This window comes from Phaseolus vulgaris, chromosome 3 (assembly GCF_051622355.1).
Source record: "Phaseolus vulgaris cultivar YP4 chromosome 3, ASM5162235v1, whole genome shotgun sequence".
In the NCBI taxonomy this organism is placed as follows: Eukaryota; Viridiplantae; Streptophyta; class Magnoliopsida; order Fabales; family Fabaceae; genus Phaseolus; species Phaseolus vulgaris.
The window spans coordinates 14,095,477-14,120,306 of record NC_143500.1 but is presented as its reverse complement, the minus strand read 5'-3'; the positions used below and the strand labels follow the sequence as shown (position 1 = coordinate 14,120,306).

The 24,830-nt window shown below is 34.3% G+C and overlaps 1 protein-coding gene and 1 pseudogene across 4 annotated transcripts; one reads left to right on the top strand and one right to left on the bottom strand.

The window, feature by feature from the left end:
• Positions 1-1,030: 1,030 nt before the first annotated feature.
• Positions 1,031-24,246, bottom strand: ADL6 (dynamin-like protein 6). Of its 4 annotated transcripts, none has more exons than XM_068606898.1 (23): positions 23,888-24,246; positions 23,630-23,766; positions 23,372-23,422; positions 23,172-23,292; positions 22,988-23,080; positions 22,826-22,887; positions 22,520-22,637; positions 21,754-22,096; positions 15,383-15,530; positions 12,527-12,628; positions 12,301-12,420; positions 10,813-10,896; positions 10,605-10,732; positions 7,315-7,399; positions 7,068-7,203; positions 6,356-6,432; positions 5,482-5,538; positions 4,152-4,299; positions 3,891-4,039; positions 2,700-2,813; positions 2,552-2,619; positions 1,851-2,026; positions 1,031-1,603 (listed from the first exon to the last, which is right to left on the bottom strand). In XM_068606898.1, the coding sequence occupies exons 2-23, from the start codon at positions 23,759-23,761 to the stop codon at positions 1,371-1,373; spliced, it is 2,745 nt and encodes a 914-aa protein (XP_068462999.1). In that variant the 5' UTR covers positions 23,762-23,766; positions 23,888-24,246; the 3' UTR covers positions 1,031-1,370. The 4 variants fall into 4 exon arrangements, 3 of the variants coding, with proteins under 3 accessions (XP_068462999.1, XP_068462998.1, XP_068462997.1); XM_068606897.1 differs by having other exon boundaries at positions 23,864-24,147; XR_016519433.1 differs by having other exon boundaries at positions 6,356-6,901; positions 23,630-23,901.
• On the top strand, positions 18,447-19,186 carry LOC150028700 (uncharacterized; annotated as a pseudogene).
• Positions 24,247-24,830: the final 584 nt, after the last annotated feature.

The following is a 24,830-nucleotide window of genomic DNA, read 5'->3' as shown; positions in this document are numbered from 1 at the left end:
TAATATATATAAAGACGATTTTAGATTTTTTATGCTATTTTAAGTTAATTTTTTTCATTTTTTAATAATGCAGAAATGATTTACAATAAATAGTGTATGTAAGCATGATTTCATTTGATTTTTTTTAAAAATTTTGTTAATTTTTTTAAAGAACCAGATTTTTATTTGAAAATAGTTATTTTGAAAATTTAAAAACATATGTATAGTTTTTAATTTTAAATTAATGTCTATATTTATTATAATTCACACCTTTTTTGCATAGTGTAATTCATCAATTAAAATACTGATGTTAAGTGGATGTAATTTAAAAAAAAGTAAATCAGTAATTATTAGAATAAAAAAAATTAAAAATAAGCATATAAATAAACAATCTTTCAAACATAAAAACATTCGTTTTTTCGTATGGATACCTGCATTATGATAATGATAAGCTGCATACTCGGGTCTCGTATCTTCCCTCATATAATAAGAATTTGTGGCAACATATGAGCTCTTGAATCTAAGGGCATGCTATCAACTCAAAATATAACAATAATTCTGATAATTTTCTTCTTAACATAGTTTCTCCTAATTTCAAAGATATTACAGATGAGGTTTGTGGTTGATAAGGCTGAGACTTGTCCATGTCAATAACGGTGATGTAGATAACATAGTCTCAGCGGCGACTCCTCCACGTATCAGATACAGAAGCTGTTTTTTTATTCTGTATATTCCTTATACAAATTGCAACGATATTTATGGAACAAACTTGGTTTTGTACAAGTGCCTTGTAGAAAATAATTCCGAGTAAACTTATATTTGAGCATTAGACAATTGCCATAAAACAAAATATTGACTTTGCTGTAAACTCTTTATATAATTTATTCGAAGGACTGAAACAATTTTTAAAACATTCACGACCAGTTATAACAGTGGGCACTTTTTGGACATCGCCTCATGATTTGATTTGCCACTTCAAAGTGATCTTAATAACCACAAGCTTTTTCATATAATGATAATACCAACCAGAAATAATCAGCGGTTAATAAAGTAGGCGGAAAAAGAAAAAGGCATTGATATAAATGCTGATAATCACATTGGATACAAAACAATTACATTTGTAAGAGAGAGGAGAAAGAATGTCGGGAAGACACAAAATTATCTCACCCAACAATGCCCCCACATACCCAGTAAGGGGCTAAAATTGGACACACACACACACTGCGTATGGCCGTAAGATGAATGAGATATGAATACTTTACTTATCTACAAAACTATAACATTCCGACTAAAGTCTCTAAAAGGAGGTGGAACAGTCTCGTTATAAGAAGAAAAAACTGAAAGCGCAAGAATGCATAATTTTGATCAAAACCAACCACATGTAGCTTCATCTAATATCTTGGACCAGATTGCGGAGGAGCAGGGGGCAACCGAGTTGGTGTCCTGCGACTGCTAGAATTTGAGCCTGAGCTCACATCACCATTTTGGGATGGGTCACTGTAACGTCTACTATGACCACCAGAACCATACCTAGATGACAAGTCGCTTGGACCATTGGCAGCAGCATCAAAGGCAGACCTCCAATCATCACCTGACGAGGGTCCAGAGCTTCTTGGGCTGGTCTCTGCATAGTTTTATTTCCAAAAGTATATGAAAAATCAACAAAAATATAGTTACTTAAGAAATCTGCAATTAACACATTATATGTTCAACAACTTATTTATTATGTTCTGGGAGAGTTACAACAAAATTTATATACATAATCTCATCACATTCTTTCTTCAACAAAAGCTAAAGGTCTTCTGAAACAGCTAGCAGACCAGCTAAGCTTTCACGGAAAGTAAGACCTCAGGCAAATGTGAAGACATTACCTGCTGAACTCCCTCTGTCGGACCAATTGGATGCTGCAGCCGCTCTATTGTCATGGACACCAAGCTGCCTAGTGAGTTTTGAAAGAAGGGAAGACTGTTTCTGAACTCGCTCCCTTTTGTTCTTGGCATTGCGGTCTTCCTGAAGCAGCTCCTCAACTTTTGCAGAGCTTTGGGCGCTGCCAACCACAACATTAAAAAGACACTTAATTTTCACTGTCAAATGGTTCCATTCTTGAATAGTAATTTGTAATAACTGTAGCGTTCAAGATTAAATAAATAGAATCAAAGATTCAAGTATTATTATTTATTGCAAACAAAAAAAGTTATTAGACAGAAGAGGGAAAGAACTACTAGGGATAGGTTAAGATCACAAAGAAGTCCTACTAAAGAGAAAAGTCAAGAGAAAAGAAGGAACTTACAATGGCAACTTCATAAACTTAATCTACTTGTATACCCAAACCCAACGTGTCTATGTTGATTCCCTAGACATACCCAACCAAAGCATTAAAAAACACAATCCTTACATATGACCAAATACTTACATATGTGGTTGAATAGTAGATTAATATAAACTTAGGTTGATTGAACATTAATATTGACTAAAGAGAATATAGGTTGAATGCCAGTACATCATAGTATCCACTAAGAAGCAACACACTCAATAGACATCCAATAGTATGATGAGAAACGACAGCACTTACCTGATGGAACTGTATAACTGGTTGAGCATGTCTTCCTTGGCTTTCTCTACTTGGCAAAGAACAACTGCCTGCTTAGACAAAGTGAAATGATCTTACAAACAGTGCCAAATCTGAATAGAAAATTATGTAGGGGATAAAATAAACTCACTTTTGGGACATTAGCAGCAAGGCTGTTAAGAACAGCTTCAACATAACCGCGCACTTCTTGAGACATCCATCTGAGCTCCTCTTCAGGATCTGCAGGTTTTCTGGCCATAGTATCCTACAAAAGATTTTTCAACATGAAGACATGTTATGAAAATACAAAAATGAACTCTTTTCTAGATGGACTGTAAATTGGTTAGTGTTTGTAACTTCCAAACAAACTAACAGCAATAATTAAAGGACCCAATCCTAAGTTCCAAAATGTCATAAATTCATTTCTATATAAATATATTCACCAGAAGAAGGATGCTATTTGTTAAGCTATAAAGATGATGATTTAAAATTGTATGTTTTTGTGATAGCATGAGTGGTTTATTTATATTGAGAAAAAGAAACCAACACAATAAATAAATGAGATTTAATATCTTCTAAAAATAAAGATAAGATCCTAGAATAATACAGATATGATCTTGAAGTTTCTGATTATAAAGATCTGATCCCAATATCTGTAATTATAAAGATATGATTCTTATTTATGTAATTATAACACCATTAAAGGAAAATTTTTGTATTCAACAAACCCAAACAAACAAAGAAATATCTTAGACCCAATCATGGGTGAAGAAGACGAAATTTAAGTGGTTAATTGGTCAATTAGATGAATGTTGGAAAAGTTGGTTGGCAGTGTCTCACAAAGGGTTACTACCCCTATGCAGTGGCTAACCAGAAAATTAATGGTGTGTTTGTTTGGAAAGAAGGAAGTGGAAATAGGAAAGATGGATTTAATAGGATTTTTTGGCATGAAAGAAATAAGGAGGAGAAAATTAAAAGGTGAGTGGATCCCAACAGTACTGTTCACTCTATTTCTATTCATCTTTCTATCTCGGTACTTATTATCTATTTCTCTTCAACCAAGCATCTTCAATTTTCATTTTATATCACATTTTCATTCATCTCTTTTTATTTTCATATATTATTTCTCCCCTCTCTACCAAATGGACCCAAAGTAAAATGTCAAGAATGTAGTTGTTAATATGTCATCTTTCAAGAGATTGAAATCTCACATTAGCTAGAGAAATGAGTCCTTAAAAAGCTTAGGTATTTCTCACCTTAAAAACTAGTTTTATAAGATTGACATAGGTCCTAAACTCAAATTCTAAGAGAATAACATCAAAGAGAACAGATAGAAACTTACAAGAGAACCATCAGAAAGACTTTGCCGCATAGGAAAACTAGGTTCCCCAATGGCATGACCTCCTTTAGCCTGTGCAACATTTCTTAGCTTGTTGATCCACTCAACCTTATCTGCCATGCTCTCAGCCTTTAACAAAACTGTACTTTGAGCTGAAAAACGTACGTTTTAATATTGTCAGTTGTCACGGTTTCAGATCTGGTGAAGAATTCTTAAATTGGAACACATGGGGGAGGATGCAAAAATTAGAACAAGAGGGGTTACCTTTCATAACAGTCTTATATGCGACCTTGTTTGTTATTTTGAAAACAAGGTTTGATGCTTTTCCAGAATCAGGTCCATTGGACTTTTTATCCTTTGAACTCTTTGTGGAGACTTCATCATCTTCAGAAATGTCGTCAATAATGCATTCCTGATCAGGCACAACCAAAAGTAAAACAGGCATTACATGCTGAAAGGTTCATCAATAGTCATTATTCAGGTCAACTTCAAATTCTGTCTGAACAAAGCATTATGTTGTGTCTGAACCATTGATTATATGCCTCATATGAAAGAAATTTATAACTTCATCACAAGGGAGACAATATCCATAAGAACATTAAGGGGGTGTCTCGGATTAGGACTTTGAAGGATATTTTAAAAGACTTAATTTTATAAAAAAAATCCAAAGGAAATTAAATCAATACTTTCAAATGATATATAATTCTTGTGATATTCAATTAGAATATCAATTAAAAAAATGCTAATTAAGCTTTTTTAAGAAAGACAATGAAATCAAGTCGTATCCAATTAAGATATGTTACAACTAATACAAAATTTGTTGATACTAAAAAATATAAAAATATAAAAAATTATTTTTTAATAGAGATTTTGATTGATTTCATGTGACTTCTTAATAGAGATGCATAAATATCACAGCCATCAAACAATCCCACTGGAACTCTTCTTGAAACTCTTTTTCTTCTTGTTGTTGGACTTTTCTTTTTTCCATCACAATCCATTCGCTCATATGTACTCGGTACTATTTTTATGACTTCCCCATTGAAACAATTTTGAACCCAGTAGCATGCACGAGAAGATTCTAATACATAGCTGACTAGTAAAAGAGAACATGAAGTTAGAACCAATTAGCTAGTATAAGATTGAAAAATTTCAATTGGTTTTACTTTTTCAATACAAATTTTCAGTTATTTTAAGACTTTTCATGCACTCTTGTAACTCTCGATGTTTTATAAAAGAACATATGGAGTTCTTTCAAATCTTTGTAAATGTATTAAGTTAAGCCTTTTCAAATCTTGTAAATTCTTACTATATAAATCCATTAAAATCTAAACAACAAAAACTTAATCATAAAAGTCTTTCACAACATTTTTACATAGTTTTTAAAATATACAAGACTTTTTGTCAATAAAGTCTTTTAAAATCATAACCAAATAAATTCCCTTAAATCATAAATACAATATGGCACTCCAATTTTATAACTGATTACACAGAGGTTATTTGGCCCTTGTTTTCTCAAGTATCCCAGAAACAGGTTATTGAAGTTCGTAAGCTTTATACCATAAATTCAAGAAATCAACCAAAAAGTTCATACCTCTAATGTAATTACTCCTCGGAAATGTCTCTCTTCCTGTTTTTTGGTGTATCCAAGCTGGCAATATAAAGTATAGTTAAATCTCAGCATATGTTCAGAAAGATGCAGTTTGTACTCCCATCTATAGCATAAGCACCAATATCAAAAAGACCTCCAAATACAACTTACACAACTTGAGACTGAATACAAATTATTACAAACTGGATTTAGATCTAATTCAACCCTATAAAACTGATTTCTAAGGTGAGGATTGTCTCCATTTATATACTGTATTTTAGCATTATCTCTAGTTGATGTGGACTTGGATTTTTCCTAATACACCCCAGTCTAACACTATTGGGCTTGGTAACATGATGAGTCGTTCTTTCATTGGATGTAGGATAGGTTCTAATACCATTTTACAAAATGGATATAGGTCAAATCCAATCCTACAAATCTGACTTGTAAGATGGGGATTGGTCCCACTTATATAGTGGATTTTGGCATTATCTCTAATAGATGTGGGTTTGATTTTTTCCCGCATACAAAAATATAAGAACTCCGAGCTCATATTAACAGATAGAATGCCTTGTCAGTTTAATAATTAAAATGAAGGTTTCTCTAATCATAACATAAATAGGCCACATTCCATCATATTAGACAAATGCTTAAAAATTTGTAAACTAACTCGATTACTGGAAATGTCAAGAACCAAGAGGTATAGTAAGAATTTTCACAAAATATCATTTTCAATTTCACCAAAAGAAGTTTTTATCCATATGAAACACTTCTGTGCAGCTACAGCTTACAAGGCTTATATGCTCAAATGTTTAAACCAGAAGGTCTAGAGCAGTTTTGGAATGTAATTCAGTATAAAATGAGACAATTTACTAACCTTGCCAGTCTTCTCATTTAAAACAAACCATCGTCTGCTCCAACCACTACCTTTTCCGCTTTTTTTCAACAAATATCCTGCATCAAGAGTTGAAATCAATTCAAAGTAAACTAAGAAACATTCAATCCTTACTTTGGTGAGAGGCAAAAGATGAAAGATAGAACACCCAGAAAGAAAGGTACAGAAACTGTTGCAGTCCTTGGATTAAATGAATAATAGCTTAACATTTGTTGATATCCACAACAACCACTAGGAGGAGTTAACTATACAGATCAAACAATGTCATTGTAATCTCTAATGACTTAATTGGAAAGAAGAACAAGATAATTATGTTTATCAATTCCTTATTTATATAAAGTTGGGGGGAATGGAAAATAATCCTTAACTTTTTTCTCTACAGTGAGGTATCTTTTCAAATGATTGTGTGCTGTACTATCTGTGCACTATCAATTTAGTGATTAAACAATCAGCTACAAGCAAGATGTGCCGAACAATGTTTGTCAGTATACAACTGCTGCAAGTCCTATTGGATAAGGAAGGTGACTGCTGAGAAAATTAAGGTAACTATTGAGTGAGGCAGATACAGATGCTCTGGATGAAAAAGGAAGCCACAAAGTTAATACTTCAAGGATTGTGCAGCACATGAGACACAGCAGAGAGAACATAATGATATTAGACCTGGAATACAAATTTAGGGATGAATAATAAAAACCTGCTGTTATCTCCCCTTCGGGCCCAGCAGTCTTCAAGCCAGATGCCTCTTGTGTATCCTTGTCTTGCTGACTAGATTTCTCTTTCAGTGATTTTAAGTTTCCCCCACTTTGTTGACTTGTTTGAGGACTAGTTGCCTAGAAAACAAAATAGAACATACATCTTGTATATATAAAGCCAAAATTTATACACTTATGTAATGTTTAACAAATTCAAGTATGTACATTTTAAACTGTATTATTCCTTACCCTATTTAGAATTGATTGTTCTGCATCAACTGCCTTCTTGGATGACCGGTTCTTTAGCTCCTCTTCTCGGCGTTGCCTTTCCATTCTAATGAAATTAGTTGAAAGTATTAGATCATATAAAATTAATTATAAACAGCAGCAGTCAAACAGTTAACAGTTAGTGATTATTGTATTTATGTGTATACTATACAAGGTTGAGAAATAGAGGATATTGAAATTGAAACAGTAATCACATTCGTTCAAGATTAGAGATAGATAATACTAAAAGAGTTCAAGTCACCAATACGGCTCTGTTGTATTCCTAGAAATAGGGACGTGATCTGGCTCCTTATTTGCAAAGAATGCAATGAATATTGATTGCTCATTCAACACAGCCCACAAACTTAAAAGGGATCTTAGAATGTCAAAAATCATTATCGTATTCTTAAACTCTTTTTCTTAAAAAATAATTTACTAAGAAAGAAAAGAGAGACTCAAATGCATGATAATAAGGAATCTTCATAAACTACAACAATAAAGAAAAAGTAACAAGACTGAGAACATGAAACATGTAGCACAGCAACCAATCTCTCTCTGAAGATCTGTCAAAAGCACCCCCTTAAAAGACTTTTGCCTTAATAACACCACAAAGAAGGCAACTGAGAAACAGTCCAAAATAAAATCCAAAGCTAACACTTGACTGGTGAAACATCAAGAATTTCTTGCCAACTAAATAAATACAGCAGCTTCAACTTGAGAACACTGTCATACCCTTTTAGCATCTCTGTTGGGGTCAAAACCAATAAAATTAACACACATAAAGGACTGGAGATCCTTGGGCAAACCCAATCTTCATCAATATTAGATTCAAGGAGTTTGTAACATTATTCTGCGAGAAGAATCATTAACTGAACTGAAAAGATACAACAGAGCTTTTATGTATGGCAGAGAGGGTTCAACTAATCTAGGTATCTTTAACTAACAGAAGTTAGTTGTAAGTACAGTTTTCAACAGTTAAGTACAGCTGTCAAACAGTTGTTATAACAAAACAATTCAAAGATAAAGTTATAGGACTGCTGTAGATATTACGAAAAGATAAAAACAATATAAATACTTGGTAAAAATAGCCAGAGTTAGAGCATTGGTGATAATATCAGCACATTGATCGATGGCAGGCACATGAACAACTTGAAAACTTTTGCAGAGCACCTTTCATGAACAAAAACAATATCAATCTCCATGTGTTTGGTGTGAGAGTGCTGAACAGGACATGAGCCAGAGCCACCATGCTCAAATTATCACATAGAACTGGTGAGGAATGAGCCAATTTTAACTCACGTTACAAATATTGTAGCCATTTGAATTCAGCTGCAACCAAAGCCATGCTTCTAATTCTGGCTCAGGGCTTGATCTAGCCACAACAGTTTGCTTATTGGACCCAAGATGTAAGATCCAAACCAAGAAATATAGCAGCTCCAGAAGTAGACCTTCTATCATCAGGATCAGGGGCCTGATCACTATCACAATAGGCATGAATTTGTTATGGTGTCTTGGAAGAGGCAGGTTGAAAGTGTCACCCCATGAGAGAGTACCTTTTAGGTACCTCAGTGTTCTTCAGTTGGTTTATACATGAATGACAGACTTTGTTTACAGACAAACTAATTTCAGGTCATGTGATCTGTCTAGAGTAGGAACAGAAAAATCTTCAGAACCAAACTTGGTTAACTTGCAGCCTCCAACCACTGGAGATGAAATTGGTTTTGCTTCATCCATCTTATTCTTGGATAATAAGTCCCCTGGGTATTTTGACCTAGTGAGAATGAGATAACCATCTTAATGGCAGTGACTTCAATGCCAGGAAAATAGTCCAAGTCACCAAGATCTTTGAGTAAAAATACAGAGTTCAGTTTTGAAATAAAGTTCTGAAGCAAAGGGGGTTGTTACCAGTAGTTATGATGTCATCAGCATAGGCAAGCATGTAAATGACTGAAGAATTCTTAGGATAAACAAATAGAGATAGATGGGTCACATTTGCTGAAGTGAAAATGCAGAAGAGTGGCTTTTAATTTGTCAATTAGGCCCTAGGAGACTGTTTTAAGCCATAAATGGCTCTATTCATCTTCAAAACAAGTTACTTATTTAAGTTCTCATATCCAGGGGGTTGAGTCATGTAAACTTCTTCCAATTCACCATTTAACAACCATTTTAAATCAAGTTGCTGAAGAAGCCACTTATGGGTGAGATGAGAGCAAGAGAGAGAATAAGTCTCACATTTCATGTTTGATGATACAGACCCAGACCTCAAAAGCAAGAAGAAAGTAGAAAGAAATGAAGTAAGCACAAATATTTGTATTATTTGTCAATGAAAGCAGAATACAGAAGGATAACAATTCCCACTGCCTAGAGCTATGCTCCTCTAGAACAACCCAAGTGGTTCCTCTCCCTTTCACCCAAAAACCTCCCCCCTAAATAACCGAAAAACAGAATACAAATAGGATTCCCTTTCCCCCTCCACGATTAATATTTTTCCCTCTCAACCATCCGATTCTTCTCTCTCCTCTAACTGCTCTACCCATGAATCACATACCTCAACCATCCGATTCTTCTCTCTCACGTACTTTTCCCCATCGAGTCTTGCTCCCTTCATGGGCTAGTGGCCCACTTATTATCTGGGCCTCATCAGTTAACTAAAGAAGTTTCACTTACACAAATCCTTGTTGTTGATGAAATCCCTGGACAAGAAGCCGGGCTTTGTACTTGTTTATTGACCCATCAGAACTTTCTGTTACCCGAAAAACCCATTTACAGCCAACAGCAGTTTTGTCCAAGAGGAATATTGAGTAGAGAAAACCATGAAAGAACCCTAGGGTTCGAACCTAAGCTCTGAATACCATATCAATCAGAGAGAACTTGAAAACTATTTGTAAGAAGAATCATTATTATTTGAAAAGATACAACTGGGAGCTTTTGCATAGGAGAAAGAAGATTCATCCAATCTAACTAACTTACAACTAACTTCCGGTTAGTTGCAAGTACAGTTGTCAACAATTAAGTACAGCAGCGGTCAAACAGTTGTTATAACAAAACAATTACAAGATAAAGCTATATTACTGCTGTACATATTGTAAAAGATAAAAAAAATACAGATAGAGTAAAAATACCCTAATAAAATCAATGGTGGTGATTCTAATGACTTTCAAATTCATCCTGAGAGTCTAATAAATGAAAAACAAATTAATGCTCCCGTTAACACATGAAGATTATGAATTCATATTAAAAAATGAAAAAAATTTATCAATTATTGAACATACCGCCTCTGCACTAAACGGATAAAGTGTTGAGGTGGAACAAATGCACGCTCCATGTCAACTAGTGCAACAACCATCTTTTTGGATTCATTTTTAAATGTCTCTAGGGCTGAAGTTGCAATTACAACAATCTGAAAGTTGTACAAAATGAGCTAGATAATTTCTAAAAAACAAATCAAGTTGCATATGAATTACTGCACAGAATTTTTACCTCTTTCTTGAATGGAGGATATCTTCCAAGCCCAGGTGTTGCATTTGCAGAGGCAGAAACAAGATCCACAAGCACACGGTGTACCTAACATGAGAAGAGAGAAAGAAAGACTTTACTTACCAGTCAGCTGATTGATCTATTTATAATAATGATTACAAAGATAGCAAATCATTACTACTACTTTCAAAAGAACAATTAAAATATTACTATTTCCGAAGATACATTGAACTAGGCTAAAAACAATAACTAAACTACTTGGAAGAGTAATGATCATTAAATGCTCCTATTTCCACACCTAATTTGGTACTGGTCACAATTTCTTACAGAGAAAGGTCAAGAAAAACACATATTGCAACATTGCAGTGTTCATGAGATGATATCAATAGCAAAGCAAAACCTGGTAATTACTCAATCTCTATACCAGTAAAGGTTAAAATAAATTAAATGCATGAGGTAATAGAAAGGAACTCGATGCCCCCATAAGAAATTCACAGTCAATTGGGATATTCTAATCAATGGGATAACAATCAATACATGATATGATACAAATAATTTTATGACCCAAATGTTCCAAAGGTGCATCAGTAACTGATGCAAAGAAAAAAAAAAGGACTATTAAAATGTGTTTGGCAAACTTGAGAATTGGTTTACAGCTGTGCAATATAAAACATTAAAACCAGTTATACAAATCTATATGAATTTGCAATATTTTTACAAGATACTTTGTACCACTTTTGGTTTAGAACTAGTTTTTTTATATGAATTTTTCTAAGGAAAGCATTTAGCTTTCATAAGAAAATAGCATTAAGAAAAAGAAAAGAAAACACAAACCATGGGGGGGCCACACCTGACTCATGAAATCAAGCAAACGGAAACTTCAGTCTACCAAATTTTTAAAAAAAAACTTCTCTAATGCAATGGACAATAGTTGATATCAAACAATAAAAACTATACCCATATAAGCATTCCACATAGGCTATTCCCGCTACAATTCCAATAGACATAGTTTAATATTAACAACTGTTTCAAATCTTTGTGTAACTTTCTAATGATTTTGCAAAAAAAAGGGAGAAAATGGGAGAAAAACAGGTTAACTAGTGATTAACATATAAACTGATTAGTTTAAAATTAGCATTGCTATGGATTTCTTTTGAGCCAATTCTGGTTTTGAATCTAATCAAATAAGAACTTTTTCTTAATTTAAGTGATTAAGAAGGAAGCACATCACATTCTAAAAGCAACTGCTTGTAATTAATTGTCAAGTTTTGAAGGTTGACAACCACACCCAAAGGCTCCCCACCAACCTACAGTTCAGACACTTGATGTAACTTCACAAGTCACACCTTATGATATACCACTGTTTTCTTTTGGAAGATCCAAATATGATTGGGTCTGTAAGTACAACCCAAATTATTTTGGACAATCTTTACACAAATCTGAAACATTAATGGCTCTAGAAACAACATTAACAACACATCAGAAGCTTACCTCATCAACACACAATCGTGATGGCTCCTTTGCCAGTTCAAGAACGCCTTTAATTAAGGATCTCAAACCTTTCTCTGGAGAGATAAGATAAGGTTGATATCCATCTGCTTCTAGGACAACCTGACATAAGCCAAAACGGGGGAATAAAAAAGCACCTCTATAGTCAAGAGACTAAGATTAACTAAAATCTAAATAAACAATGACAAAATCAAGGGAGAAGATTTACCCTCTTGACATTGTTTATGTCGAAGTGTCTGTCAATAGGAAGTTGCTTGATTCTGTTAGGAAAATTCCCTTCAAAACTGGCAACAACTTTCCAACCATTACCCTGCAAGGAAATAGAGGAAAGAACTTAGTTACAGACAAATAGTATGCTTGTCCCCTTATTTGAAATACATAAGAAACAGATTACCAATCAAAGGATCAATATAAAGAGTTCAAGCATTTGAATAATTTTCAGAGCCAGATTGACAAGGTTCAACAACTTTACATTGTTATACAGATTACTTGTCTCCTTATTCATCATCTTCACTGAATGTTGGGTGCAACCTAGATCCTTGGAACAATTTTTTATGATAAGTTTTCACTGTTTTGGTAGAAATAAAGATATATTTAAGTAATGTGCAACCAATCCTGTAGTTTGGTGTGTTTGGTTGAAATAGAATGCTCGTATTTCTATGTGAATCCCGTTTCATTAACAGACATGCTAAAAAATTGGAAACCTTTGTTCCTTCGATGTTTTTTTACCACTCTTCACCTGGTGGTTTTCTGTTTTGTTCTTTAGGTTGGAGGGAGGACACCTTATCCTCATAACTTTGTAATTTTTTCATCTCATGCCAATAAATTCTCTTTTACACACAAAGATGCAGCACAAAATCAGTTATTATTTGCCCAATCTCTTCAATGGGCTGTGTTTTCGATGTTTTTTCTTGAATTTGTATTTTAGTTCCTTTACTCCAACAAGATCTTTCTCTTTGAAACCCCACCATAATATTTTTGAAATAACACAATTGTTGGAGATCTCACATCAAATAAAGATATGACCAAATAATAATATAAAAGTAGGTGCAAACCTCACCTTACAAGCCGATTTTGTGAGGTTGAGGTTGAGTTAACCTTAAAGTCCACCTTCTAAGATGATATTCAAGTTTATCTTAGCAAGATTTGTTAGGCCTATAATGTCACCTACTACTGAACCATCCATAAATATTTATTCACACGCTCGAGATGTCCAGTACCCAATGTGAAAGGTGTGTTGGAGATCCAACATAAACACTAAAGAGATGGTCAAATTATAGTATATATATAAGTAGGTACAAATCAAAACATACAAATTTGTTTTGCAAGGTTCAGTTAGATTTAAAGTCCACTTTCTAAAAATATCTTCAACTACCTTGAAGTATCTTGGATCATCTCATATGAATTTTCCTTTAATTGTGTTTCTCTTGGAAAAAAAATTCATGAATTAGAATTTGTGCTATCTCTCGCTCTAACAGGATCTTCCCCATTGAAGATCTCATCAAAATATTCATGAAATACCTCATAATATCATTATTATATCTTAGAATACCTTAAAGTATCTTTGTAGAATATCGAGAGTGGTATTTCGCCTTTAATTGTATTTGCTTATTGTTTCCTTGTTTAATTAGGATTTTCTATTGGTATAAACAAACCTCAGGTTTTTTTGGGATCACGTCCATAACATCATTACGCCCAAGAACAGAATCCCTATAGTTCTATAATGTCTCTTCCTACTTCCCTGCCTAAACCCCATAAATTCAACATGGTGTTAGAGTCATGACATCTACCTTGAGAATAATTTTTTTCACAGAACTAGATTACTACCAAGACCACAATTTGTTTGTGTTTTTCCATCTTTGTTTACTCCTTATTGTTCTTCCTTTGAATTCTGTTGTGTTGAGCTTTTGGACCTGAGCTTTTGTTCTGCTTCACATTGTTACTATCATTCCAATAACTTAGTGCTGCAGAATGATCATTTCCACCTAACCTGATTAAGACACACAGAGAAAGGTAAAAGAAATCTATCAAAGCAGTGCTTTTTCAGCCCTGTGGCATCAGCCACACATAAACAACCCAAATGATGCTAAACCCTCTCCATTGTGCTCCATTCCCCTGATATTCAAGCCCTTGTGATTGCTGCAACATGTTATCCTACTGTCAAGTATCACTTCAGCAGTTCCGTTAAGGTACGCATAACAGATTCCATAACTAACTTTCCAAAAGTGTTATTCCTCTCTCCCTATGTGTTTTTGTCCAGGGGAGGGGTTTGGGTGGTATTTTCAAAGATTCCAGGGATCAAACTTGCCCCTTTAACAACATAAAAATATATATGATCTTGTCCAAGGGCAGGAAGTGGTATTCGCATTTCATTATATTTCACAATTTGTTTCCTTAATCAATCGAGAATAGTAGTCTTCAATCACTACATATAGAAATTAGTGTATTCACTTTGAAGCACACAATCACAACATTATACACAAGAGAATACTATTCAGAATATCTAAACTTTATCTTCCTCTTTTGCAAGCTAAATCCCTATAATTTCAACACTTTTTCAATGATTTTTTATAAGAAAATAAATTGGTTAAGTGAGACAGAACAGAAGCAAAGACAAGATATCTTCCTACATAAGGGGGAAAACGCAAATCAATTGACCGAACCACACTAGTCTAATATCCAATAAAACTATGAGTACACAGAAATTGATCAGATCAAACTAAACTAATGGAAAAGTAAGTAATTGTCCTCGGAAATTGTAGCATTTATCCATAATTAAAGGCACCAACTAAATGCATAAACTGCACAACACTAAAAAGACCTTGCCATATTTTGTCCTCCTTTATCCAGGTTTGGAACCTGGGTGCTTGTAGCAGAAAGGAGTACTTCAGACCAACAAACTACCTAGGTGACCAGAAGACCTAGCCATCTTTACTAGTCCCAAAATCTCTAACATGGCACATGAGAAATAGCTCCAATCTCTTTTGACATCCAATTTTCCCCCAGATAGAATGTACCCTTGCATCTTATAAAATGTAAAAAAAAAAAAAAAAAAACTACCAACCTCGCCTCCTGTAAGATGTTGAAGAAATTTGTCCTCAAATTCACGGCATAACTGCAAGGCTAGAGCTCTTGTACCTTCAGAACTACTAACCATTTGTTCACCATGTTTCATTAACTCTTCCTGAACAATTTGAGACTTTCCCTGAAGACTGCAGCAATTATAATAACGGAATATATCTTAGGGCCATTCAAAACCAAAACTAAATTTAAAAATAAAGGAATAGATTCATTTAAAAGGTCAAATTAACTCAACCTAACCAAATCATCAGGCAATGTCAACATTAGTACTAATTAATTACTAACAATAAACATATTACACAAAAAGTAAGAAATATCAATATAAATTAAATCACACAATCTCTCATCACTTGTCATATTGTGGAAATTTAAATAATCACTCCATTTTCTCTTATTATTTAATGTTGTTGCCGCCATTCTCCAGTCTACTCCTTGTGAAGGTCATAGCTGCCAATTCCATATACCGGCACAAAGCAGCTGACCCCAAAAATCAGACAGTAGATATCGAACAACCTCTATTCTAATATATACACTAAAAAGCAGAAAAAATACCAAAATTCATAAACTACTACTCATAACTAATAAATAAAACCTCAAAATACCTTACAAAACATATAAGTGGCTGCTGCCAATCAGTAGCTAGATACTAATGCAAAAAATAAAAATAAAATTGATAGTGAAGAAAATAAAAAAGACAAAGGATAGTCGATGAAATAGAAAGAGGAAAACAGAGACAAAAGGGAAATAGAAGTGTTGGATGTCGAAGAGAAAGGATAGAGAAAAACAAAGGACAAAAAGAAAAAGAAAAAAGAAGAAAACAGAACACAGAGAAACCTACAAAGAAAAAAACCTGCAGGAATGGAAGAGAAGGGGTTCCCCAAAAACAAAGTGGATCACCAGAAATGGAGTGCGTCATCAGATGAAAAGAAGAGAGAGCTTGGAGAGGCTCAAAAGAGAGGAAGATAACGAAGGGTTTTGAAGGGTTTTTTTCTTTCTTTCAAACTAATATAGTACAAAAAACCTAAGATAACCCCACTAATTATCACTTTGTAATGGTATTTTGGAACCTCAAAACAATCTCCACAGATCTGAAAACAAATTTGTCAGATCTGATATTATTTTTCTGGGTTTAGAAGATATTTTTGCCACTCCAGGATAGTGGCTGTGACAACCACACCACTAAACTAATGCACAACAGTCTCCTTTAAGCAGTCTACCCGCTCTGCACCACTAATGCCGACTACGCCTTGCCATTTCATTTATGGAGTTAGAAATATTCTGACATTTTGCTTTTGAATATGCATTGATTTATTGGGATTTATACGAGGAATTGAACAAAAGAAAACTTTATAACAGACTGAACTGTGTTTATTATTTTCACTATATGAAATAAGAAACTTACGAGAGTATTTATAGGTAAACACTTACAACAAAAGATATAGTTGTTAGTAATAGCTAATAACTATTCAAAATATAACTAACTATTCATTCTAACAGCATTAAATTTCATGCAACTTGGCAAATATATAACATTGTAGACAGCATACAGAGAAGGTTGATGAAAAAGGAAACCAAACCAACTCTATTTTCATGGTTTGGTTTAAGCCTTAACCCAAACCACCCCTACCCATGAAATATATATAAATGAGAATTCCTCGTTGTGAGAATTGAAAGCTACATATAGATCATTAGATCATATTTGATGTCAAAGTTATAAAAAAATGCACGACATTTTAAGTGGTCATGAGATGTGATCACTGACTAACTTTTAGTCTTGACCCACATTTATAGTTCAAATTTCTCACAACGAAAAAAGTCCCCACTTAATACGTATCCCATATGCACTGTGTATACAATAATACTTTCTTTTTTTCTGCAAATGTAATCTACGAACATTTTACAAAACAGAACATATAAATGACACTAAAAATTTGAATGCGCTTAGATATTGACAATGTGCATTCTACAATATCATAAGAAAAGGATCAAATGCAACCCACTAGTTATATTTATTTCTGATGTATTGAATGATCTAAATCCTGGATAGTAGCAAATAGTGCCCAGTTCCAAAAACGCTGTAGCAAGATAGTGTACAGCAGAACAGGGGTTGTATTGAAATTTTTTATAGTGTATAGTATATACACATCAATTCTCAAATATCACAAAACATACTCAAAACCAATAACATTTATAAATAACAATAAAAAGTCATATGTGTCTTTGTTGAAATGTAATGTTATTTTTTATTATTATTTCTCTTATTTGTACCCAGCTTTAGGGTTAGGGTTTAAGGTAAGGTCCTTACCTCTTTTTGTAGCACATATGTATACATCAATAAAAGGTACAACAGCGTAGGTTGAATAAATTGTTTTTTCCATATTATTTCTCTAAGTTGGTATCAAAGCGGGTAAGATCTCGCTATGTCTTCTACATCATTGTCTTGTCGTCATAATTGTTGTCCTTGGTTGTCGTTCGCCACCATCACCGTCCACTTTCTGTTGGAACTGGAAGAAGTCATGGTTAGGTGCAGCGCGACCCAACTCCTTTGGTCATGTGACTAACCAATCAACCATGCATTGTCACACACAAATCTACACGCATCCAATTTCAAGTGCATGCCTCCACGGGCCACCTTCCTATTGTCGAAACCTCTCGACAACACCTTTGTCTTATTCACCGACCTTTTTTGCCTCCATTTCTGACTTCATTTCATTGTTCTGATGTCATTTGGTGTTGGGACACATTCTCTCTCACGATTTGAGGGTTCCTTTTCTCTCTTGTCATATTTGGTCATTGTGCTACATCTTTGAGATGACTGCAATAGGTTTTGCTCCTTTCTTTTCGGCTACTTCAACCATTACAAGTGCAAGACTCAATTGGAAGAATTATTGGTCTTGGTATCTTTTTGAGCAGATATTGTTCCTTGGTCAAGGATACCATGACCACTAAGAAATTGAACTCAACTCTGTTCCTTGTGCAAACATATCCTAGTGAAAAAAAATTGACTTCCAACTATGTGTTGTTTTATGGTAGTCAATTGAGTCGGATGCTTCAGAGATACTCATATCCTTCAAAACATGTTTATCTTGTTGGAAGAATGCACCAGAAATTTTTCCTAATGATATCCAACATCTCTTTGATGCAACTCAGACCAACCATGATATGGTCTCCCATATGGCAAAGGCTATGGCTACAGTAAAAGTTAAAGATTTCTAGTGGCAGACAATTTAGAGGAACTCAACAAGAAACTTTATAAATATTATATCTTATTGATTATGAGAAGCCTACATTCAGATTTTGATCATGTTCAAGATTAAATTCTAGTTGGTGATCAAATCCCTTCTATGGATGGTTTAATTACTAGACTCATTCATGTGCTTAACCTGATGAAAGATGCCAATCAAAGTGAAGTTATCGAAACTTCCACGATGGTGGTAAGAATGGAAGTCCTCAATGCTCATATTGCAAGAGAATGAGTCATTCCCAAGAAAATTGTTATTCTTTGCATGGTTTTCCAGACAAAGTTGTTCATATCTCTAAATCTGAAATATCAAAATTTAAAATTTCTAATGAAGAGTACCAAGAACATTTGAGGTACAAGTCTGAGAAATAAATCAATCAAGGTTAATCATCTTCAATGCCAAGTGTGTCAAGTCCAAGCATTGCTCAATCTATGGAAGGTCATAGTACATGGATCAGGTGCCTAGGAACATATCTCTAGTAACATTTCTTTATTTTCATCCATTTCTTACAAAATTGTTCCTCATCTCGTTACTGTAGTCAATGGACCCAAAGTGACATCTTAAGGAGCTAGGCAAGTCTCTTTACCCCCTTCACTAAATTTAAAACATGTCTAGTTCATTCCTCATTGTCCTTACAATTTAATCTCTCTAAGTCCATTGACTCATTCTTTAAACTGTTATGTAACCTTTATTGCTAGTTATTCTACTATACAAGAACATGGTATGGGTCGTCTAATTGGAAAAGCACATGAATCACGAGTTCTTTATTATCTAGTTGGAGAAGCACATGAATCCTATTTTGCAACTCCAACACCAAAAATTTTGCATGATTATTTGGGCCACACAAGTTTATCAAAATAGAAGATGATAGTTCCTGGTCTCGAACAAATTCAAGTTTTAGATTGTGAATCTTGTCATAAGAAAACATGTTAGATCTTTTTCTAAAAAGTTTAAAACGTAATGTAATTTTGTTTTGTTTTTTTTTTTCAAATATTCATTCTGATAATTAGGGATTGAGTCTTGTCACTTCTTTTGGTTTTAACTATTTTGTAACTTTCATTAATGAATTATCTCAATGACTTGGGTTTATTTATAGAAAGACAGATATAAACTTTTATCCATATTATGTCTTTCTTCAATGAAATTAAGAACCAATTTAGAAAGCTATTTACAATTCTTGGAAGTGATAATGATAAGGAATATTTTTTTGCTGCATTTTCTTCATTCTTATCTTCCTAAGAAATTTTACATTAGTTAACATGCTCTTTCATGTGGACATCAAAGCCCAAGGGCATGGGTAAGGAGGATCATACCAAGACCCATGACGAGAGAAAGGCATAAGAGACATGGCAATACAAGGTGGCTCGTCTTTTGGAGGCCCAGCTGTTGAAGGACCCACACTCCACAACAAAATGGTATAACAAAGAGAGAATACACATTTTATTGAAATTGCGCACTATGTAATGTTGAATAATAATGCTCTTGTTCACCATTAGGGAGATGCAATATTCACTGCCGGTTTTCTAATCAGTAAGATGTCTTCTTCCTCTTTTGAAAATAAAGTTCTTCACTCTATACTTTTTCCAAATGACCCTCTATATCACTCCTCTCCATGTGTGTTTGGATACACTTGTTTTGTTCATACTGCCTCTCCAGGTCTTAACAAGTTTTCTATTTTTGGAATATTCTCACCTTCAAAAAGATATAAATATTATTCTCCTTCAACCAAAAGGTATCATATGTTTGTTGATATTACCGATTTTGAGGTCACACCTTTTTCTTATCCTCCCTGAAACATTCTTCATTTGTTCAACAGGTTCTTCATGTACCATCCTGTGATCTATTGATTATTTCTACTTCCTCTCAAAACTCAAACTCAACATACTAGTGTCGGACACAAATAACTCCATCCTTACCTGAAATTCTCGTGACTCATCCTCCACCACCAGATTCCAATACCATGGATCCTTTATCCTCCTCGCCTTCTCCTGACTTCGATCATGCTTGATCTATTGATCTTAGAAAAGGTATTCCTTGGAAGGAATCTTATATCTTGGAAAAGTAAGAAACAAAGTGTTGATGGTCGATCTAGTGCACAAGTTGAATATAGATTTATGGACCTAGCTACTTGTAAACTTGTGTGGATTAAACAACTCCTTCAAGAGTTGAAATTTTGTGAATATGAGTAGATGAAGTTGTATTGTGACAATCAAGCAGCTCTTCATATTGCCTCCAATCCAATGTTTCATGAGAGAACTAAACATATAGAGATTGATTGTCATTTTGTTGGAGAGAAGTTGTTCTCCAAGGATCATACTACTCAGTTTGTAGACTCTAATGAACAACTCGCATACATTTTAACTAAATCTCTAAAAGGACCTAAGATTCAGTTTATATATTGTAAGCTTGGTGCATATGATATGTGCTCCACCAACTTGAGGGAGAGTGTTGAAATGTAATGTTATTTTTTATTATTATTTCTCTTGTTTGTACCCAGCTTTAGGATTAGGGTTTAAGGTAAGGTCCTTACCTCTTTGTGTAACTCACACACGCATACATCAATAAAAGGTACAACAGTGTAGGTTGAATACAATGTTTTCTCCATCTTAGTTCTCAAAGTTACACAAAACATAGAAGTAAACACCCAAAAAAGTCAAATACAAGTTTCCTAGATTGGAATTTTCAATCATCATATTCAAAATCCTAGTCATCATTATCATCTGTAGATTTCAGTCTTGATTTGAAAATTAAAATCCCAAAAATAGCCCTCCAAAAAATCTCGATGTCTCTATTCCAAAGTAATTTTAGGAATCAATAGATAGCATCATTATTCAGTCCACTACAGAAGTCCCTGTAGCAGATAAGGGGCCGCTCCACACTGCTAAAACACTATAGAGATGCTATAGCACGCCATTTAAAACATTTGTTGTATCCTCTTTCATTCATTCAAATGTTGATAAGCCTATTTAAAAAACATCAAAAGGCTGAACAAACAGAAAATATTGAAGCAGCAGTGCTAACAAAAGAAAGAGGAAAGTAACGATTTTTGTTAAATACTATTATATTTACAATGGACAACAAAGAACAAAACATAAGCTAGTAAAAAAAATACCCAGTGAGGAGAGTTGGAAGCCTGAGCTTCATACGACTGCGAATCTGTCCAGCAAGAGACTCAACCAAAGCAACTCTACCTAGCTTGCTTTGAGGGGCTCCAGTCAATATTGATTTCAAACTTTCAGTCTCAGCACGCCAAGCAGTCTCCAATGAATTCTCAGATGAGCCACTCCCAGACTGTGCAGAAGCTATAGCAACAGATTGCCCTATCAAAGCAACCCATGGAATATCAGAGGTTTTAGGGGGTCCCTGGTTCAATAGGAGAGCCTGCACCGCTGCAAGAACTTTTGGTTCTGATGAAGCTTGATCAATTTTACTTATAACACCAACAGTTCTGGTGGCTACAATTAAAACCAACAAAAAGGGTTAGATGAACAAGTACTATAGATGATTAGGTACAACACAAGAAAGGAATTTGTAAACTTGAGAGGTTTGATTGGGTCTAAGACCAATTCTCCCAAAAACTTAGGTTGAGAATCACGAATGACTTTATTTCAGTAACACACCCTCGTACAAATTCACTTTGGGATTAAAGAATAGTGCACAGGCTCACTTTACATCATACTGAATTCAACTTTCTTTAAAAAAATGGAGGCAGCAAAAATCAAAACCCCTAAGAATCCTAACCACTCAGTCATTTAGACATCAGGGACCAACTCAGAAAAACTGTCTGAGGCTCGTGATTGGTTTTATACAGCTAATAAAACAATTTGCAGTTATTATTTCAGGGGGAGGGGCGATGAAAACATAATCTGAAAACTTACATTCTGAGTCATACTCCTTAGCTACTCTAAGGGCTCGTGATGATGAAATTTCTGGCACCTGAGCAGCAGGAACTACTACCAGCAAAATAGCATCGTTGTGCTCGACATATTCACTGATCTAAAAATAATGAAAGAGAAGGCATCAAACTTCTCTACAAAGGGAATGCCTCAAAAACAACCATAGATCTAAGAAATAATTAAAAGTAAACATACCCACCACCATCAATTGAGAGTGAAGGATATTAGGCCACAAAGCAACATACTCGAATTTGAAATTTAAACTTAGGACAACATATACCTACTCACCATTTTGTCATCCACTATGCGCTGGTCCAATCCAGGCAAATCAATCATTTTCAATGGAGGTGCTGCAGAATTTTAGGACAGAACAAAAAGATTAAGTCCCATGATACCAATGCATGTAAGCATAAAGGGAGGGAGCAACATACAATTTGATGATGGGCTTACCAGTACTGGTATGAAGTTTGAGATATATTTCATCACGGCTCCTACCAGATGAGCCTTTGCTTAGTCTATCCTGTAGAGAATGTCGAAGGGCACCTAAGAGAAAAAAAAAATGGAAAAAGAGTAAGACGAAAAGAAACATTGATTGATATCATTTAAACAATTGCGGAGTGAAAGTGATTCTTACTTGCCGAAACCGGTTGATTTTTGTTTTCAATTTGCAGGATGATTGACTTGCTGCTTAAAGAGGTATCTCTAATCAATTCAATGCTAATGGGAGCCCGAGTGGCGCCATTTTCACCAGTTGGCTGCAGTTTCCAACGGATTAGTGAGCAAATAAAGAGAGATTAAATAGAAGAAAAGGAGAACAAGGCAAATAGACAATACCAAAACAGGATGTCCGATGAGGCTATTCAAGGAAGCAGATTTTCCAGCACCCTGATCCACCACCGCCGCAAACGCATTGTATTCATAACGGATCCAACGAATCATACATACAATACAAATATGTGAATAGAAAGTGAGTGAGTGTTTGTGTGTAATTTGCAATTACCTCATCACATCATATCACATGTGGTCTCTATATGAATATATTGAATGCTGATTGAAAGTGCAGGGAGAAATGTGAATGGAAGAAAAACTCACGACATTGCCGAGTGCGACGACGTTGAGGAAAGTGGAAGGGCGTTTGTAGTTGTCGACATCCTCGTCGGCGAGGACGGCAGCGGCTTGGCGCATGGAATCGGAGAGCTGAACCAATTCTTCGATTGCCTCCATCGGATCTGAAGGAAGTTAGGTTTCCGGAGAGCGATTGGATTGGATTGTTGGGTGCAAATGCAAATGCAAATTCAAATGCAAAGATGAGAGGACTACACTAACCAAACTCCAATTAAATCACCGTACCAAACCAATCCTCTTCTTCCTCTCTCTGTTTCTGATCCTGATTCTGATTGCGATGATAGCGATTTCGATTGCAACTTTCTTCTTCCTTTTTCCTTCATTACATTACATTGCATAACGTAACATAACATAACATAACATTACTCTATGCTCAGCGCTCCCATTATCTTTCTTTACCAAAAATCATAAATCAAAAATCACTTTAGTTTAGTTTAGTAAAATAACATAACAATAACAACAACAACACCTTCCTTTGCCCCATCGCACTCCCAAAACTATTTACACTTTTTTACTATACCACACGCCCAAAAATAACCTCAATTCAATTCTCTTCACTGTCTCAAAAAAACTTCTACCAGCCCAATAATACCCCATGCATTTTTTAAAATATATTCAAATGCAAAATGTCTTCACTTCTCTTTACTTTCTCTTCCTTTTTATTCTTTTTTTTCTTCCTCACAAAACAAATTGTGAAATATTATATATATATATATATATATATATATATATATATATATACTTTACATCGATACTAGTTAAAAAGAATGCAACACTAAAACTAAGATTGCACGAAGAAAAAAGTTTTCTTTATTAGAAAAAAAAAAGTTGAAAACTGTATAAAGTTTGAGAAAAGCACAAAATGTTGCATTGTGATGTTCACATCACACTACTATTCCCCTTCTTTTACTTTAATTTGTTTGATAAGCATTGTTTTTAACATTGATTCTTCCTTTAATTATTTTTTTTATCTACGAAACTCGAATTCAATATTACTATTGAGTTGAATTGTGAATTAACTTGTAAAATAAATTTATGAAAAAATGTTATAATTATAAATTTTGATGAGTATACTAATACTTCAAGGAGTTTTTAAATTACTATATAGTTATGCATTATTGGGCATTAAAGTTTATAAAACAAATATTAACTGCTTAAAAAGTTATCA

Excerpts from the sequence above, each read along its gene's own strand:
- ADL6 (XM_068606898.1), bottom strand. The coding sequence starts at position 23,761 with ATGGAGGCAATCGAAGAATTGGTTCAGCTCTCCGATTCCATGCGCCAA. Across the intron at positions 23,293-23,371 it reads TCATCGGACATCCTGTTTTG|CCAACTGGTGAAAATGGCGC; the intron begins GTATTGTCTATT and ends TGGAAACTGCAG. Across the intron at positions 2,814-3,890 it reads GTCTTTCTGATGGTTCTCTT|GATACTATGGCCAGAAAACC; the intron begins GTAAGTTTCTAT and ends AATCTTTTGTAG.